A 19310-nucleotide genomic window follows, 5' to 3' on the forward strand; every position below is an offset into this window, starting at 1 on the left:
TCAGCAACAGCCTTAGTTGATTTCTTAGGACATGACATTGATACTTCTTTCAGGTGACATCCTCTTGATGCCCTAATCTTTTTTTTTCTTTAGAATATTCCATATGTTTGTCTTCAACTTCCAGAGCATCTCTGGTACTCACTTGCTTTGTAAAACCCTCTCTAGTTCTTTCTTTTATTTTTTAAAATATATTTTATTGATTTTTTTGCAGAGAGGAAGGGAGAGGGATAGAGAGTTAGAAATATCGATGAGAGAGAAACATCGATCAGCTGCCTCCTGCACAGCTCCTACTGGGGATGTGCCTGCAACTGAGGTACATGCCCTTGACCGGAATCAAACCTGGGACCTTTCAGTCTGCAGGCTGATGCTCTATCCACTGAGCCAAACCAGTTAGGGCCCCTCTCTAATTCTTATGGGTTTTGACCTTGGTGGATGGGAACCTCATACCTCTTTCAGCCTAAGTTCTGCCTCATTGTATCTTCACTCAAAGCCCCAACTTGCTCTTGAGACGACTAACCCTGTAATTTAATGTAAGATGTCCTGCATTCTGTACTTCTTAGAACCTTGTTGTGGCCGAGTCAGATAATGCTGAGCTTTATTTATTTTTCATGTTTAATAAAAGAAATTATATTTTCTTCAGTGTTCCTACAGCAGAGAAGAGCAGCCTTACCTTATCAGTATTTAGAAAATCTAGATAAAAAGAATCTCAGAGATTTTAAAAAATGTATTCCCACAGGTAAAGTTATAGCCATTTTCTAATGGGCTTTGTGGCAGGTCAAAATTTATGTGCAGAGCTGGCCAGCCTGGCTCAGTAATTGAGCATCGAGCTATGAACCAGGAGGTCATGTTTTGATTCCTGGTAGGGCACATGCCAAGGTTGTGGGCTCAATCCTCAATGTCGGGCATGCAGGAGGCAGCCAATCAGTGATTCTCTCCCATCATTGATGTTTCTATCTCTCCCTTTCCCTTCCTCTCTGAAATCAATAAAAATATATTTTAAAAATTTATGTGCAGAAATTCAGTGGCTATAATTTTATATTTATTATAGTTCTGAGTTTTTTTTTATGTTGAGCATTTGAAAATTATTTTATGTTTTCTTACATTTTAGATCAGGAGACTGAAATCTCATCCCTCCATCATCATATGGGGTGGAAATAATGAAAATGAAGCGGCGCTAATGATGAATTGGTATAGCATAGACTTCACATACCTCCCTACTTACATGAAAGATTATGTGAAACTGTACGTTGAAAACATCCGAGAGCTCGTTTTGGAAGTAAGTAATGGTTTTAATGCAGTAGAATTTAAGAACCTGTTTTAAATTGGATCAGTTTGAAATTTGGTATAATATATTTTTATACCCTTTATTTTAGGGCAACCTTCAACAATATCATTTTAATGCAGAGCAGTCCATTGTAATACTGCAGCCTGTGAAAGGATTCATGGGTTTTGGACTTCTTTAAGAACCAATGTATCTGTGGCTCTCCCACACATACACCAATATTGTATTTATAATTGAAGGTTGTCACAGACAATTTGGAGCCCATCCATGGAACCCCAATGGTTGTGAATCTATATATTAGATAATTATTGATATGCCACTTCTTTTCTTTTTAAAAAAATACATTAAGATAGTGAATTCTGTGAATTAATTTTCTAATGATAACCTGGTCCTGGTGTAAGCATTATGTAGTTAATAATGCTTTCTTCTTTTCCTTTATGCCAGATATAATTTGCTGATATTAATTAGAATTAAAAATATTAGTATTCACAAGTGAAATTGGTCTCTGGTAAGTATTATAAACTCAAATGTTTGAAGGAGCCTAATTTGTTTTTAAAAATTGAGTAGAGTAGAGGAGATACACAAAGAGAGAAGAGGAGCTGCGGCAATAGGAGAATGGATGTTGGAAATCATAACGTTTATATTCAGCAAGCTGCTTCCAGCAGCTTTTTCATACAAACATCCAGTCTCAGTTTGTGATACGGACTTTCCTAAAATCTCTTGAAGGTTCACAAACCCTTTGCAGCGACTGGCCTTGGGGTGCTGTGCCCTTGGCCTAATGGCCCCTGGCCAGGCAGCTGGCCTCAGTTAGAAGCTTAGCCTTTCCCAGGTACCTCCAAACCCAGCACAAGTGCCAACCACTTGTAGATAACTTGGCTTTTTCAAGGTGGCCCCAGGCTGGGCACAGGCAGTAGCCAGAGAGGCCCCAAGTAAACACATGTTATGGCCAGCTTCAGACCATATTAGAGCACCACCCAATCACCTCCAAAATGACACACCCAAAGGGCAGACTTGGTAAGAATGCTAGCCTAGCTAAAGCAAATTCTGGTTTGAGGGTCAGCCCCTGCACTCTTTTGTAGTCACAGCCATTTCTCATAACCAATAAACTGAGTCAGTTCTTCCCATTGGCGTGCCAACAGAAATCAAGGCTTTACTACAACTGGAGCTGTACCCACACAAGGGACACACCTGTAGCATCCAGATAAGGTGACCAGGGAGAGTGCACTACTGGGCCCCACCAGATACCTACTACATAAGGCCACTCTAGCAATACGTCCAGTATTTGTCTAATGGGGAGACAAAGAAACATCTCCCAAATGAGAGAATAGGAGAAATCGCCAGAGAAAGAGCTAAATAAAATGGAGACAAGCAAACTACCACATGTAGAGTTCAAAACACTGGTTATAAGATGCTCAATGAACTTAGGGGAAGAGTGGACAATCTCAGTGAGAACTTTAACAAAGAGATGGGAAACATAAAAATGGAGATAGAAAACATAAAAAAGAACCATTTGGAAATTAAGAATACAACAACTGAAATCAATAGTAGATTAGATTACCCAGAGGATCAAATCAGAGATTTGGAAGACAAGGTAGCAGAAAGCAATCAATCAGAACAGAAAAAAAAGAATAGTTTAAGGGGCCTCTGGGACAACATTAAGCGTACCAACATTTGCAACAAAGGGGTACCAGAAGGAAAGATAGAGAGCAAGGAATTGAAAACCTATTTGAAGAAATAATGATGGAAAATTTCCCTAATCTGGCAAAGGAAAAAGACACCCAAGTCCAGGAAGTACATCTCAAACAAGATGTACCAAAAGAGGCCCACACCAAGACACATTATAATTAAAATGGCAGTTGTTAAAGGCAAAGAGATAATCTTAAAAGCAGCAAGAGAAAAGCAATTAGTTACTTACAAGGGAGCTACTAAAAAAGACTGTCAGTTGATTTCTCAACAGAAATTTTGCAGGTCGGAAAGGATTGGCATGACATATTCCAAGTATTACAAAGCAAGGACCTACAGCTAAGATCACTCTACCCAACAAAGCTATCATTTATAATCAGAGCACAGATAAAGAGCTTCCCAGACAAGAAAAAACTAAAGGAGTTGATCACCACCAAACCAGTATTACAAGAATTGTTAAAGGGTCTTCATTAAGAAGAAGAAAAAGACCAAAACATGAATAATAAAATGGCAATAACTACACACCTATCAATAATTTAGATGCAAATGAATTAAATGTTTCAATCAAAAACATAGGGTGGATGAATGACAAGAAAACAAGACTCGTATATATGCTGCCTTCAAGAGACCCATTTCAAATCAAAAGACACACTCAGACTTAAAGTAAAGGGATGAAAAAAAGATATTTTATGCAAATGAAAACAAGATAAAAGCTGGGATAGCAATACATACATCAGGAAAAATATAAGACTTTAAAACAAAGGCTACAACAAGGGACAAGGAAGGACCCAGCAATCCCACTTCTAGATATTTATCCAAAGAAATCCAAAACACTAAATTGAAAAGAAAATGCACCCATATCTTTAATGAAACATTATTGACAATAGCCAAGGTATGGAAGCAACCTAAGTGTCCATTGATAGACGAATGGATAAAGAAGATATGGTACATATGTACAATGGAATATTATTCACCATAAAAAGAGTGAAATCTTGCTATTTGTGACAAAGTGGATGGATCTAGAAGGTATCATGCTAAGTGAAATAAGTCAGAAAGACAAATATATTACTTACATGTGGAATCTAAAATACAAAATAAATAAACAAACAGAAACAAACTCATCAATAGAGAACATTTTGATGGTTGCCAAATGAGAGCGGGTTGAATAAAAAGGGGCAAGGATTAAGATGTGCAAATTAAGGAAAGGAAGAAGAAGAAGGAGGAGAATAAAAAAATATGAACAACAAAATGGCAATATATACATATCTATCGACAATTGTATCTAAAAATCAAACTAAATGAACAAGGTATCTAATGAACAAAATAAACTGATGAATAAAATAGAACCAGAGGCATGGAAACATGGAACAGACTGACAAATCTCAGAGGGAAGGGGAGGTGGGGAGCTATTAATCAAAGATCTTATATGCGTATATGCATTACCTACGGACACAGACAATAGGGTGGTAAAGGCCTGGGGTGGGGCAGGAACCAGGTGGAGGGGGACAATGGGAGGAAAAAGGGGGACATTTGTAATATTCTCAACAATAAAGATTAAAAAAATTATGTGCAATTTGCCAGTTATAAAAACTGTTATGGGGATGTAAAGTACAACATAAAGAATAGAGTCAATAATATTGTAATAATTAGTATCGTGTCAGATGGGTATTAGACTTATCAAGGTGATCAGTTTGTAAGTTGTATAAATATCTAGTCACTATATGGTAGACCTGGAACTAATATAATATTGTATATCAACTATAATTAAAACTTAAAAATTATTTAAAAAATAAAATTATGTAAGTAAGTGCTAAAGTAGAATTTGCTATCTGTATAATATATGAATATGTTGGTGTATGATATAAGGGGTAAATGTAGAGGAAAGGGCTGGTTCCCAGCTCCACTTAGGGCAGTTCTCTTTGCACCACTCTTTGTTTGACAGGCATAGCATACTTGTATTTACTACATGCATATTAATCATATCTTAATACAAATTGGCCTTTTTTTGCAGGTAGAGGAAACAGCATTTTTGTTTGTTTTTAAAGTAATGCCTTAAAAAATTTAACTTTTTAGAAACTGTAATGTTTATCATGTGATTTAATCATCTGATTGTATTTACAGTTTTAATCGTAATTAGATGTTTTAAGTATTTGCCTATATCCTGAAGCAATTCTATACAGGATATATTTAAAAGAATACTATATGATTTTGGCACCCAAATATGCCCAGTTGATGGCACTTTTCTATTTATGTGAAGAAACTTCAGTAGGATTACTTGAAAAACATAGGCTTAAGTTTTAGCTTTTCTGATATGCTAAGTCATGTATCATGAAGAATTTTTCTTGTCACAAAGTGTGGTGGTTTAAGCTTTAATTAATATTTATAGAACATTTGTTTTAGTCTTTTAACTCACAGTATTATGTTTTTCATATCTGAGGGATTTAAGAAATAGATTTTTATATCTGATGATTTTCATTTCATAGCTTAATTATTAAGTGGTCATGACTTCAAGTCCTTGCTGGGCCACTACATGTCTATGTAATCTTGGGCAAGTTACTGAATCTCCACTTTATTATTTATAAAATTGGGTTAACAATAGGCACTAACTATTAAGAGTTGTTATGTGGATTGAGTGAGTTAATGAATGGAAGGTGCATTACACAGACTTGGGCACATAGTAGACTTTTAATTAATGCTAGTCATCATTCTCATTCTTTGTTGGTTTTACTAAGCAAGCTAGGTCTTCAGATAGTTACAAACTTTAATGTCTAATATTAACACTACATTCTTGAACTTAAATATTTATTTGAAGATAGACAGGATTAAGTGCTATATAATCATTACTGTTATTTTTATGAAAGCATTAGACATTTAAGGAAAAAGACCATGACTGATCTATCCACACACTAATTGTAATAATTAGTTTCCTAATGATTTTTCCTAAAAAAATAGTAATTCTCTTGGTTTATCTTATGGTATTTCTTGGTCTGAATAAGCATTTATGGTCATGACCTAGAGAGGGGCCATTTGATAGAGTAAAAATCAGGCCTTAAGATTAACTGATACAAAAATGGAAAGAAATCATAGTGCATCATCAAGAGCAAATATTTTTAGGGAGAGACTCATTAGTGATTTTACTGACTGGCTCATCTTACCAAATTTTCAAGAATCTGGAGGAATGGGATCGGGGGCGGGGGGGGGGGGCAATCAGTCAAGCTTGATTGATTAAGGCCAATTGATTGGCCTTCTCCAATTTTACTTCAAAGCCATTATAACAGAATATTGTTTAAAATTTAAGAGTACCTACAATCTTACCATGTGTTTTTATGTTTTAAATTCAACTACCATCTGCTGCATATGTATTACGAGGAGCAAAGCCTCCTTCCCAATGCTGTGGGGAAACTTTTCCTCCTGGGCTTCCAGTCTGTGCTCAGGGGAAACATGGAAAGAATCACAGGGCAGAATGAAAGAAGTGCTGTAAAAAATGTAGTGCCAGCATGGTGGGAACTATGTGAAAGACCATCATTTATTTTTTTACTGGAGGCCCAATGCACGAAAATTCATGCACTCGGGGGGTGGTCCCTCAGCCTGACCTGTGCCCTCTCACAGCCCAGGAGCCCTTGGGGGATGTCCACCTGCTGGCTTAGGCCTGCTCCCCAGGGGATCAGGCCTAAGCTGGCAGTCAGATACCCCTCTGGCAGCCCGGGAGCCCTCAGGGGATGTCTGACTGCTGGCTTAGGCCTGCTGTCCCTGGGGAGCAGGCCTAAGCCAGCAGTCAGACATCCTTAGTGTTGCCAAGGAGGTGGGAGAGAATCCCTCCACCACTGCTGCGCTAGCAGCCGTCAGCCCAGCTGTGGCTGAGCAGAGCTCCCCCTGTGGGAGTGCACTGACCACCAGGGGGCAGCTCCTGCGTTGAGCATCTGCCCCCTGGTGGTCAGTGCGTGTCATAGTGACCAGTCGTTCTTGTCGTTCCACCATTAGGGTCAATTTGCATATTACCCTTTTATTATATAGGATTTTTTAAAGACCATCATTTTTAAATGGAAGGATCTAGGAAGGCTTTTTTTTTTTTTTTTTAAATATATTGATTTTTTACAGAGAGGAAGGTAGAGGGATAGAGAGTTAGAAACATCGATGAGAGAGAAACATCGATCAGCTGCCTCCTGCACAACCCCTACTGGGCATGTGCCTGCAACCAAGGTACATGCTCTTGACTGGAATCAAACCTGGGACCTTTCAGTCTGCAGGCCGACGCTCTATCCACTGAGCCAAACTGGTTAGGGTGGAAGGCTTTTAAGTAAAAGGTGACATTCAAACCAAGCCTTAAAGGTGGAGTAGAATGTGAGGCAAAGGATTATTCAGTAGGTGTTTTAGGCCATAAAACAATGTGAATAAAAGTAAAAAGATGTAGGAAGCAGCATGCAGTGCCCACTGCTTGAAGCAAAGGATTCCTGATTTGGTGTTGGAAAGTCAAAGATAGAAAAGTCAGCTTGGAAACAAATCTTTTTTTTTTTTTTTAATATATTTTATTGATTTCTTACAGAGAGGAAGGGAGAGGAATAGAGAGTTAGAAACATCGATGAGAGAGAAACATCGATCAGCTGCCTCCTGCACACTCCCTACTGGGTATGTGCCCGCAACCAAGGTACATGCCCTTGACTGGAATTGAACCTGGGACCCTTGAGTCCACAGGCCGATGCTCTGTCCACTGAGCCAAACCGGCCAGGGCAACAAATCTTTTTTTTTTTTTAATGTATTTTTATTTTTTTCAGAGAGGAAGGGAGAGCAAAGAGAGACAGAAACATCAATGATGAGAGAGAATCATTGATTGGCTGCCTTCTGCACACCCCCTACAAGAGATTGAGCCTGCAACCCAGGCATATGCCCTGGTTCATAGGTCGATGCCCAAGCACTGAGCCACGCCGGTCAGGCTAGAAAAAAATCTTAAAAGGACTTTGAATGTTATGGAGTGGGGCTGTATTCAGGAGACATTAGGAAGCTAGTGGATATTTTGGGGGAGGGGAGGAACTTTATCCAACCCATTCTGGAAGGTACCTTTACTAGCAAAGAATTAGGGAGGTGAGAGATTTGAGGTTAAGAAACCAGTTATAAAAACCAGCAATTGCCTGAACCGGCTTGGCTCAGTGGATAGAGCATCAGCCTGCGGACTCAAGGGTCCCAGGTTTGATTCCAGTCAAAGGCATGTACCTTGGTTGCGGACACATCCCCAGTAAGGGGTGTGCAGGAAGCAGCTGATCTATGTTTCTCTCTCATTGATGTTTCTAACTCTCTATCCCTCTCCCTTCCTCTCTGTAAAAAATTAATAAAATATATTTTTAAAAAAAGAAAAGAAAAAAATAAAAACCAGCGATATCAAGTTATTGAGAATAATAAATGCCAGACATTGATATATTAATTATGATTATTGTATTAATTAATTAATATTATTAATATATAGTAATGATATGTGTTTTATAGAATTTATTTATTTAATTTTTGTAACTACCCTGGAATCTAATGAATATCATCTTTATTTTAGAGATGAAGGCATTGGAGGATTACAACGATTAATTGCTCATGGTCATGTTGGGTATAGGTAATAGAGTCCAATGGAGTGGGGCTGGAAATGAGGTGATAGAAAAAATATTTGAACTCAAAGTGACTGAATGCGGGGGTGGGGGGGCAAAATAGAGAGGGGGAGAAATTGAAGATGACTCTTACGTGGGTACCCTTAATGAAGGTAGGAAGCACAGTCAAATAATTTTGTGATTAATAAATAAGGACTTCTGCATTGAATGGTTGGATTTGGAATGTTGGCAGGACAAGCCGGGTGGAAGTGTGGAGATGGTCAGTGGGAGTCGAGTGTGGAGGTGAAGTAGTTTGGGAGTAGTCCGAACATTTGGTGAGAGGGAATGCCTTGGGATAAGCCCATGGAAGCGGGTCTCGAAAACCCTTTTTACGAAATTGGCGCCGAAAACTAAGAAGGAAGGCCCTGCCCCTCCCAAAGCCGAAGCCAAAACAAAGGCTTTGAAGGCAAAGAAAGCAGTGTTGAAAGGCGTCCACAGCCACACAAAAAAAGATCCACACGTCACCCACCTTCCGACGGCCAAAGACACTAAGGCTCCGAAGGCAGCCTAAATACCCTCGGAGGAGCGCACCCAGGAGAAGCAAGCTTGCCCACTACGCCATCATCAAATTCCCCCTGACTACCGAGTCAGCCATGAAGAATATAGAAGATAATAATACACTGGTGTTCATTGTGGATGTCAAGGCCAACAAGCATCAGATCCAACAGGCTGTGAAGAAGCTCTATGACATTGACGTGGCCAAGGGCAACACCCTCATCAGGCCTGATGGCGAGAAGGCATATGTTCCACTGGCTCCTGACTATGATGCTTTGGATGTTGCCAACAAAATTGGAATCATCTAAACCGAGTCCAGCTGCCTGATTCTAAATATAAAAATTTTACACTGTAAAAAAAAAATAAGGAATGCCTTGGGAGAGGGGACTGACAAGGAAAGGCTGAAGAGAGAGCTCTGTTCCTCAGAGAAGGAGAGGGGAGCTGGGGAAAGAAGAATCAGAAAGGTCTGGGGGAACCAGAAGGTGAAAGAGTAGTGAATGAGCCCCACGGTGGAGAGAACTTCAGAAACAGTGGGTGGTAAATAGTCATTTGCTCACACCAGAGAGGGATGAGTGTGGGGTTTTTGCTTTATTTGGTAAGTAGAAGTCCATGGATAGTTTTTGAAAAACCAAATGAAAACCAAAAACAATTTTAATTAAGTGGAATGATGGAGAACTTAGTCAGGGGCTGAGGAGTAAGTGGGTGTAAAGAAATCTGCTGGACTTCATGGGACAGAGGGAATTGTTGGTCAGGATGAGAGGAGTCCTTAGGCTGAGGGAAGGGGGCAGTAGACAGAGATTTCTTTAAAGACTGGAGGATAGTTGATTGGCTATAGTTCCAGAGTAAAAAAAAAAAAATGATGGCCAGAACACAGACAGGAAGGCTGGTAAATAAAAGAAATAAGAGTGGTTTTTTTTTTCTATGATAGAAGAGAAACAAGAAAAAATGGATATAACAAAAAAAGTGAAACTTAACGGAAAAAACTATTTTCTGATAATCTATTTCTCAGGGAGGCTTCAGTGGCCTTCTATAATATGTTTTGTTTCCAAAGAGCTCTGTACTTTTCCTTCAAAACATTCATCACTCTTACCGCACACTTGTTCAGCATCTGGTTTCACCACTAGATTTCAATCTATTCTTTTAAGAGGTCAGCCAGATGTCTGTCCTGTTCCCTGCTGACTCTTCCATACATAGAAAGAGCTGCATGCCTGGCCCATCGCCAGCGCTCTAGAGATTTAATGTATTAATACTGGACAACGTCACAGGTTTTCTCTATTTTTGCACTGCGGCAAAATGCCCGACACTCAATCGACACTTGATACATACTTGCTAAATGAAGGATTCTTCTCAGTGCGATAGGAAGTGAGTTCATCTGTTGAGGTGGTAATAACCAAAACCTTTTGCGTCCTCCCTGTGTGCTGGGCACTACATTAAGTATGTATTTGCTGGCTGCTGGCAGAGTTGCACTGGTTTGCATAATAAACATTTCTTACTCAGTAACTCTACTACTGGCTGCTCCTGACGGACAGGCAGCTGTCCTACTTTCTGCGACACAGGCTCTTTCCGGCTTCTAGCTCTGCCATCTCCTAGGCCAGTGATGGCGAACCTATTGAGCTCGGCGTGTCAGCATTTTGAAAAACCCTAACTTAACTCTGGTGCCATGTCACATATAGAATTTTTTTGATATTTGCAACCATAGTAAAACAAAGATTTATATTTTTGATATTTATTTTATATATTTAAATGCCATTTAACAAAGAAAAATCAACCAAAAAAATGAGTTCGCGTGTCACCTCTGACATGCGTGTCATAGGTTCGCCATCACTGTCCTAGGCCCTGCACATGGGGGAAGAGGATGAGAATAAGGCACCTGGCCCCACAGAGGTGCAGAAGCTAGGAAACCACTTCCTGGGGACAACTCTATATATTTTGGAAATGGGAACATGGATTTTGGTGGACACTTAGCTACCTCTTCCACACATAAGTTCCTTACCATTCACGATAGCCCTATGAAGGAGGTACTGTTATCCCCATTTTACGGATAGGCTACTGAGGCTTACACCTATCCAAAACCAATAAGGTTCTGATTTAGGATTTAAACTTAGGTCCCACCTGACTCAGTAGCCTCTATTCTTAACCACTAGACCAGTGTTTCTCAAGTGGAGGTGATTTTTGTCCCCAAGGGACAGGGGACATTTGGCAACATCTATTGATCTTTTTTTTTTTTTTTGGTGGTGGGGGAGGGGGGTACTACTGGCATCTAGTGGGTAGAAGCCTGGAATGCTACTAAACATCCTAGAATGCATAGGACACCCCCAACACACACACACACACACACACACACACACACACACACACACAAATTATCAGGCCCAAAATGTCATTAGTGCCAAGGTTGAGATTCTGCACTAGCCTGTACATTACCCATCATGGCAGAAGGTAAGGTTGAGGAAGACATGATAGAAAAAGATTAGGAACACCTGCTGTGAGGAACAAGCTAAGTGCCAATTATGAAAGGACTAGAGGCCCTCGTTGTGGCCTGTGGGGATCAGGGGAGGAGCAGATCCTGCTCATCCTGGTCAGCTGAGAAGTGCTCCAGCTGTGGGAGCACACTGACCACCAGGGGGACACTCCTGCATTGAGCGTCTGCCTCCTGGTGGTCAGTGCACATCATAGCGACTGGTTGCTTAGGCTTTTATATATATAGATAGAAAGGATTGGCAAATAGTAGAGAGGTGCTGGGGATTGTTTAATGTGGAAGAAGGTAAGTGGTTCTATTACTTTGCTATTGGCTGCTTGGCATTTCTGGGTCTTGATAGTATATTTGAAGAAGTAAATTGTACCTTATCCTTTAAACCATTTTGTTTCTGAACTCAGGCAGACAAGACTCGTCCTTTTATCACTTCCAGTCCTACAAATGGGGTCAAATCTATTGCAGAAGGCTGGCTCTCTGCCGACCCATATAACAATCATTTTGGGGATGTACATTTTTATGACTATACCAGGGATTGCTGGGATTGGAACATTTTCCCAAAAGCTCGATTTGCATCTGAATATGGATATCAGTCCTGGCCTTCCTTCAGTACATTAGAAAAGGTAAGCCATTTTTGATTTCCCAGTGGTTCAGAATGGTGGGCTAGGGCATATGTCATTTCGTCAATAGTGGTTCAGAAAACTAAATGAAATCTATTTATTTTAAATCACATTTTAGGAAGAAGATAAGAAGATAACTTTTTTTTTCTTTAACCTTTGGGGAGCTAAACTCTTGTAGTCATCATTTTGGGGATAGCTTTTCTATATTGCTTTTAATTGTAAAATGGGAGCCAGTAGCTGCTTAAGCCTGATTTATTATTACACATGAAAATAACTCCCACTTGCTACTTTCTATATGTCATACAACTTAAAAAATTATTTAGATATTGAGAACTGGAAAGTTTATCACAGTAAGAGACATGAATGTGATAAATAAGTCTTTGTCTAACGTTATCACATCAGGTCATTCACTTCTTTTATCTCCTCTTTCATTTCCTCCTCTTCTTCCTCCTCCTTTTTCTGCGTGTTGGTGTATTTGATTATCAGGATTGGCAAATAGTAGAGAGGTGCTGGGGGTTGTTTAATGTGGAAGAAGGTAAGTGGTTCTATTACTTTGCTATTGGCTGCTTGGCATTTCACTTTCTCTGTTCCTAATGATTCAGTTTCACAGATGGATTCAGTTTTAGAGTTATATGTGTTCTTTTCTTTTACTTACTTTATTTTTTTCAAGTTCCTATTTTATTTTTATTTTTCAATTACAGTTGACATTCAATACTGTTTTATAAAAAAGCAAAGCTCTCTTGACCCAACCCCATCTCCTTCTAGGTATCACTCTATATCTTAGCTCGTGATGTGGCCAGACTTTTTGAAAGAGCAGACTTCACGCTCTGTCCTCGCTTCCCCACTTCTTATTCAGACTTCACCCCACCCTGTCTTAGCTGCCAACCTCAATGACTAACCAATGTATTCGGATACCATATCCAAATGCGCCTTTCTTTATTTAAAAAAAATAAATCTTTATTGTTCAGATTATTACAATTGTTCCTCTTTTTCCCCCCATAGCTCCCCTCCACCCAGTTCCCACCCCACCGCCTGCCCTTACCCCCCACCACTGTCCTCATCCAGAGGTGTACAATTTTTGTCCAGTCTCTTCCCGCACCCCCACACCCCTTTACCCCTGAGAATAGTCAGTCCACTTCCTTTCTATGCCCCTGATTCTATTATATTCACCAGTTTACTCTGTTCATCAGATTTTTTATTCACTTGATTTTTAGATTCACTTGTTGATAGATGTGTATTTGTTGTTCATAATTTGTATCTTTACCTTTTTCTTCTTCTTCCTCTTCTTAAAGAATATCTTTCAGTATTTCATATAATACTGGTTTGGTGGTGATGAACTCCTTTAGCTTTTGCTTATCTGTGAAGCTCTTTATCTGACCTTCAATTCTGAATGATAGCTTTGCTGGATAAAGTACTCTTGGTTGTAGGTTCTTGCTATTCATCACTTTAAATATTTCTTGACACTCCCTTCTGGCCTGCATAGTTTCTGTTGAGAAATCAGCTGACAGTGTATGGGTGCTCCCTTGTAGGTAACTGACTTTTTTTCTCTTGCTGCTTTTAAGATTCTCTCTGTCTTTTGCTCTTGGCATTTTAATTATGATGTGTCTTGGTGTAGTCCTCTTTGGATTCCTTTTGCTTGGGGTTCTCTGCATTTCCTGGACTTGTAAGTCTATTTCTTTCACCAGGTAGGGGAAGTTTTCTGTCATTATTTCTTCAAATAGGTTTTCAATATCTTGCTCTCTCTCTTCTTCTGGCACCCCTGTAATTTGGATGTTGGTATGCTTGAAGTTGTCCCAGCGGCTCCTTACACTATCTTGATATCTTTGGGTTCTTTTTTCTTTTTGCTTTTCTGGTTGGGTATTTTTTGCTTCTTCATATTTCAAATCTTTGACTTGATTCTTGGGATCCTCTTGTCTGCTGTTGGATCTTTGTATATTATTCTTTATTTCAGTCAGTGTATGCTTAATTAGTAATTGGTCCTTTTTCATATCCTTGAGGGTCTCACTAAATTTATCGGCGGTTTCTAGAAAATTCTTGAAAAACCTTATAACCGTGGTTTTGAACTCTATATCCAGTAGTTTGCTTTCCTCCATTTCTGTCATTTGTGACCTATTTCTTTGTCTCTGCATTTTTTATGCTTCCCTGTGTTGATAGAGTGGCTTTCTGTGCTAAATGTCCTATAGGGCCCAGTGGCTCAGCCTCCCCAATTACCTGAAGTGGACACTCTTGGTGCACCCCTTTGTGGGTTTTGTGCACAGTCTAGTTTTAGTTAAGCCTTGATTGTTGTAGGTATCACTGGGAGGAATTGACCTCCAGGCCAATTGTCTGAGAATCAGCTGTGTCTACAGTGGAAGAACTTCTGTACTGGAGCTCTGGGGCAAGACTTGCTTCAGTGGGGTTTTGGTGCTCACTGAGTCTGCCCCTGAGTGTGTCCCTTATGGATCTGAGGAGTTGTAATCTGGATGGTTCCAATCTGACCACTGGGTACACTGGCTCTTGGATCTCTAAGGAGGTGCTAATTTAGCCTCTGCCTGAGGCTACCCAGCAGGAGCTACGAGAGATCTGCAGATTCTTCTTCCTTGTTTGGGGTTTGGAGGTGCCCAGATGAGGCCCAGCTGTGAAACAGTGCAAGCTGCTGTGGGGCCTTGGGCCTTCTTTTGGATGTTCTGGGTCTCTCTGACCCAGCTGCAGTTTGTTAGGTAATTTTAGATCTCAAAGGGCCAGCCCATTCATATGCAAAAGCCTCTGCTAGCAGCTTGGGTGGGGCGGGGTCTCAGGGAATCAACAGGATGGAGCAAACAGCTATGGCTGATCCTCAGCCCTGTCCTAAGAGGCCCCTGGGTCTCAGTGTCCCATCTCAGTGTCCCACTGTAATCGCTGCAAGCACCTCTGAGAGAAAGCCGCCCTCGAGTTCCGACCACTGCCAGACAGTCCAGTTTCTCCCCGTATGAGTCTGGGTCCCCAGAGACTCGCCCTGAACTGGAGTTCAAAGCCGTTGGGAGCTTGTGACTCCCTCCTGATTGAAAAAGACACCGGCGTCCTCCGTTGCCAGCCCTTGCCATGTGTGCCTCCGTCCCTCTGCACTTTACTTCCGCACATCCTCTGAGTCTCAGTGTGCTTTTCTCTTTCCTCCTAGTTGTAGAATTTCCACTCAGCCAGCCTTCCTGTGGTTCTGGATGATGTCTGTTTTGTCTTTTAGTTGTAGTTTTGAAGTGGTTGTGCGAGGCAGCAATTTCAGGTGTTTACCTATGCCGCCATCTTGGTTTCTCCCAAATACGCCTTTCTTTATTGTCGTCATCTTACTGCCCTCAGCAGCATTCCTCACAGTGAGGCACTCTGTCCTTCTGGAAGCACGTTTCTCTCTAGGCTTCCCTGGTCCCCATTCTCCTAATTAGGTCCTAGTCTACCATCTGCTCCTTCCCATCCCAGGTGTCGGTTCCTCCTACTTTACCCAACATGAAATGTCAATAGTCTTCAGTGCTCAATCTTTTTATTTTTCTACCTAGAGAATCTCATTCATGCCCATGGTTTTAAATATTGTGTATCAACCACTAAATTTATTTTTTTTCTTATTTTTTTTTCTTTCTCCATTTTCTTCTCTATTCTGTGTCCAATATAGAGCCATCATCTTGAGTGAGTGACTCTAGAGACAGCTCAATCCTCATCTCCAAGTGCTGCCCTAGGAGCAGTGGGGAAGGTGGTCGTGTTGGTCCCAAAGTTAAGGCACTGGAGTTCTCATAATTGCTCTGCCACTAACTTGCTACATGATCTTAACCAAATCACGTAACCCCCTCTGTGCCTCAGTTTCTTCTTCTGTAAAATAAGGGTCTGTAAACTGTTTCTGAAGTCCTGACTTCTGAAATCCAGACTTCTTCAGGTCTTTGGTCTTAACCTAAATTCTACCTGAGGGTTAGGTTGTGTGTTCTTTTAAAAACAACATTAGTGAGATGTAATTCTCTGACCATTTAATGTGTACAGTTTAATGGTTTTCAATATATTTCCAGAGTTATGCAGCCATCAACATGATCTAATTTTAGAATGTTTTCATCACCTCCAAGGAAACTCTGTATGTAGCAGTCACTCCTAACTCTCTCTGACACTCCCATCCCAGCTGTAGGCACCACTACTCACTTTTGCATTTCAATATATTTGCTTGTTCTGCACATTTCATATAATTGGAATCATAAAATATGTGATCATTTGAGACTGGCTTCTTTCACCTAGCAAAAATTTTCAAGGTCCATCCATGTTGTATGATTTATTAGTATGTCACTCATTTTTATTGCTGAATAATATTCCATTGCATGAATATATATTATATTCTGTGTATCCACTTATTATTTAATGTATATTTGTGTTAGTCCCACTTTTGTGTTATTATGAATAATGCTGCTATGAACATTTGAATACCTGTATTTTTGTGACCGTCTACTAAGTTATACCAAGGAGTGGAGTTTCTGGGTCATATGTTAACTGTTTAACATTCCAAGGAACTACCAAACTGTTTTCCATAGCAGTTCCACCATTTTACATTCCTACCAACAGTGTATGAGGGTTTCAGTTTCTCCACATTCTTGCCAATACATACTTGTTATTTCCCATTTCCTCCTTTTTTTTTTTTTGCATTTCCCTGGACATTTATATTTATAGAAAATTTGCATTTCTTTGGCTAATCATTTGATCATGTTTTCAAGTGTTTGGTGTTTATTTAAATATCTTCCTTTGAGAAATGTATATTCAAATATTTGGCCCATTTTTAAATTGGGTTATTTGTCTTTTTATTGAGTTGTAAAATATATATTTTTTAGATATGTTCTTTATCATGTATATGATTTACAAATATTTTCTCCCAATTTATGGGTTGTCTTTCTACTTTTTTGATAGTATCCTTGAAAGTACAAACATTTTTAATTTTGATGAAGTTCTACTTAGCAATCTTCTCTTTTGTCTTTTGTGCTTTTAGTGTTGAACCTAAGAAATCATTGCCTAATGTAGATCACAAAGGATTATTTCAATGTTGTCTTCTAGTTTTAGATTTTAAATTTAGGTCTGTGACTTATTGTCCTGTATGGTGTGAGGTAGGTGTCTAGGTTCATTCTTTGGATGTGGATAACCAATTGACCCAACACTATTTATTGACAAAACTATTCCTTCCCTCACTGAATTCTCCTGACCCCTTTGTCAAAAATCAATTGGCTCAAATGTTAAGATTTCTTTTTGGATTTTCAGTTTTGTTCCATTGATTTGTGTGTCTATTTTATGGTAGTATGCACTGTCATGATTACTGCAGCTTTGTAGTTAGTTTTGAAAGCAGGAAGTATGAGTCTACCAACTTTGTTCTTCTTTCAAGATGTTTTGACTTTTGTGGGTATTTTGCATTTCTATATGAATTTTAGGATCACCTTGACAGTTTCTGCAAAAAGCCAGCTGGGATTGGGTTGAGTCTGTAGATCACTTTGCAAAGTATTGCCATCATAACAATACTGTCTTCTGATTCAGAAACATGTGCTATCTTCTTTAATTTTGTAGTTTTTTTTTTTTAAATCTTCACTTGAGGACATGCTTAGAGAGAGGAAGGAAAAGACGAGAGAGAGAGAAAGAGAGAGAGAGAGAAAGAGAGAGAGAGAGAAAGAGAGATCGAGATCAGTTGCCTTTTGTATGTGCCCCAACTGGGGATTGAACCCGCAACCCAAGTATATGCTCTGACTGGGAATTGAACTGTCAACTTTTTGGTGCACAGAATGATGCTCAGCCAACTGAGCCACTCCTGCTGCGCTAATTTTGTAGTTTTTAGTGTACAAGTCTTATACTTTGGTTAAATTTATTCCTAACTATTTTATTCTTTTTTTGGTGCTATTGTGAATGAAATTGTTTAGTCTTATAAAGATACAATTGATTTTTTTGTTTACTCAACTTATGTTCTGCAACCTTACAGAACTCATTTTTTAACTCTAATAGTTTTTTTTTCTAAAAATTTTTAGAGGTTTCTATATAAAAGAGTATGTCATCTGCAGATAGAAATAGTTGTATTTCTTCCTTTTCAATCTGGATGCCTTTTATTTACTTTTCTTGCCTAATTGCTCTGGCTGGGACCTCTAGTACAATGTAGAATAGAAGTGGTAAGACCAGACATCCTTGCCCCATTCCTTTCCCAGGGAGAAAGTTTTCAGTCTTCACCATTTAATATGATGTTAACTGTAGGTGTTTCATAGGTGCCCTTTATCAGGTTGAGACAGTTCCCTTTTACTCCTACTTTGTTGAATGTTTATGTCATGAAAGGGTTTTGGATTTTGTCTAATGCTTTCTGTTCATCTATTGAAATGATCAGGTAGTTCTTAACCCCCTCCCCCATCACTTGTGTAACGTAACCACAAAGTTTTAAAACAATTTCAAAATCTTCCTCAATTTCACTGCCTGAACACAACTATATTTGCTTCTAGATATCAAAGTAATATTGTGTTTGTAGCTTTCATAGTAGTGTTATAAACTTACTTTTATTACTCTCATATTGGGGGGCTGGTCTTTTGGGAGTGATATTATTTCAAAATGAAGGAGGAGGAAGTACAGTATCCCAGTATTCTGACTTAGTCAGAAACAAGTACTGAGAATGGGAAAGAAGGAATGAAATGTTGATTTCAGGTACTTACTGTTTTATTTAACAGTAATTCACCCTTTTCTGCTTTCACTGAGGCCCAGGAGGAAACCAAGGCAGTGGAGAGTGAAAGTTCTAACTCTATCCCTACATAGTAATTCAAACTTATTATCAGACCCAAATCTGCTCACTTTCTTTCCAGTACATTACAGAAAGGTGAGATTTAGAAATTGCTAAACCTTTTTCTTTATTTTTTATTGATTTTTTTTAGGAAGAGAGAAAGGGAGAAGGATAGAGAGGTAGAAACATCAATGAGAGAGGAAAATCATCAATCAGCTGCCTCCTCCTTCCACTAGGGTTGGAGCTTGCAAGCCGGTCTTATGCCCTGAACGGGAATTGAACCAGTGACCTCTTGTTTTCTGGGTTGATGCTCAACCACTGAGCCACACCAGCTGGACTAACCCTTCTTTTCAAATGTATAAGCATTTCTATTCCCTCTCCTGAAAATAATGGAATTGCCATGTTTTTGTGATGTCTG

General features: G+C 39.4%; 1 protein-coding gene and 1 pseudogene across 1 annotated transcript in view; both read left to right on the forward strand.

Annotated features, from left to right (window-relative positions):
• MANBA (mannosidase beta) overlaps positions 1-19310 on the forward strand; it is a 105255-nt gene that overhangs the window by 64718 nt on the left and 21227 nt on the right. Inside the window, exons 11-12 of the mRNA XM_070391995.1 lie at positions 1109-1276; positions 11965-12183. Of these exons, the coding sequence (XP_070248096.1) occupies positions 1109-1276; positions 11965-12183 (387 nt within the window). The remainder of the gene's footprint in view (positions 1-1108; positions 1277-11964; positions 12184-19310) is intronic.
• Positions 8676-9453, forward strand: LOC138998976 (large ribosomal subunit protein uL23 pseudogene; annotated as a pseudogene).

This window comes from Myotis yumanensis, unplaced genomic scaffold (assembly GCF_028538775.1).
Source record: "Myotis yumanensis isolate MYYU_CA2020_CCGP unplaced genomic scaffold, mMyoYum1.0.hap1 SCAF_1, whole genome shotgun sequence".
Lineage (NCBI taxonomy): Eukaryota > Metazoa > Chordata > Mammalia > Chiroptera > Vespertilionidae > Myotis > Myotis yumanensis.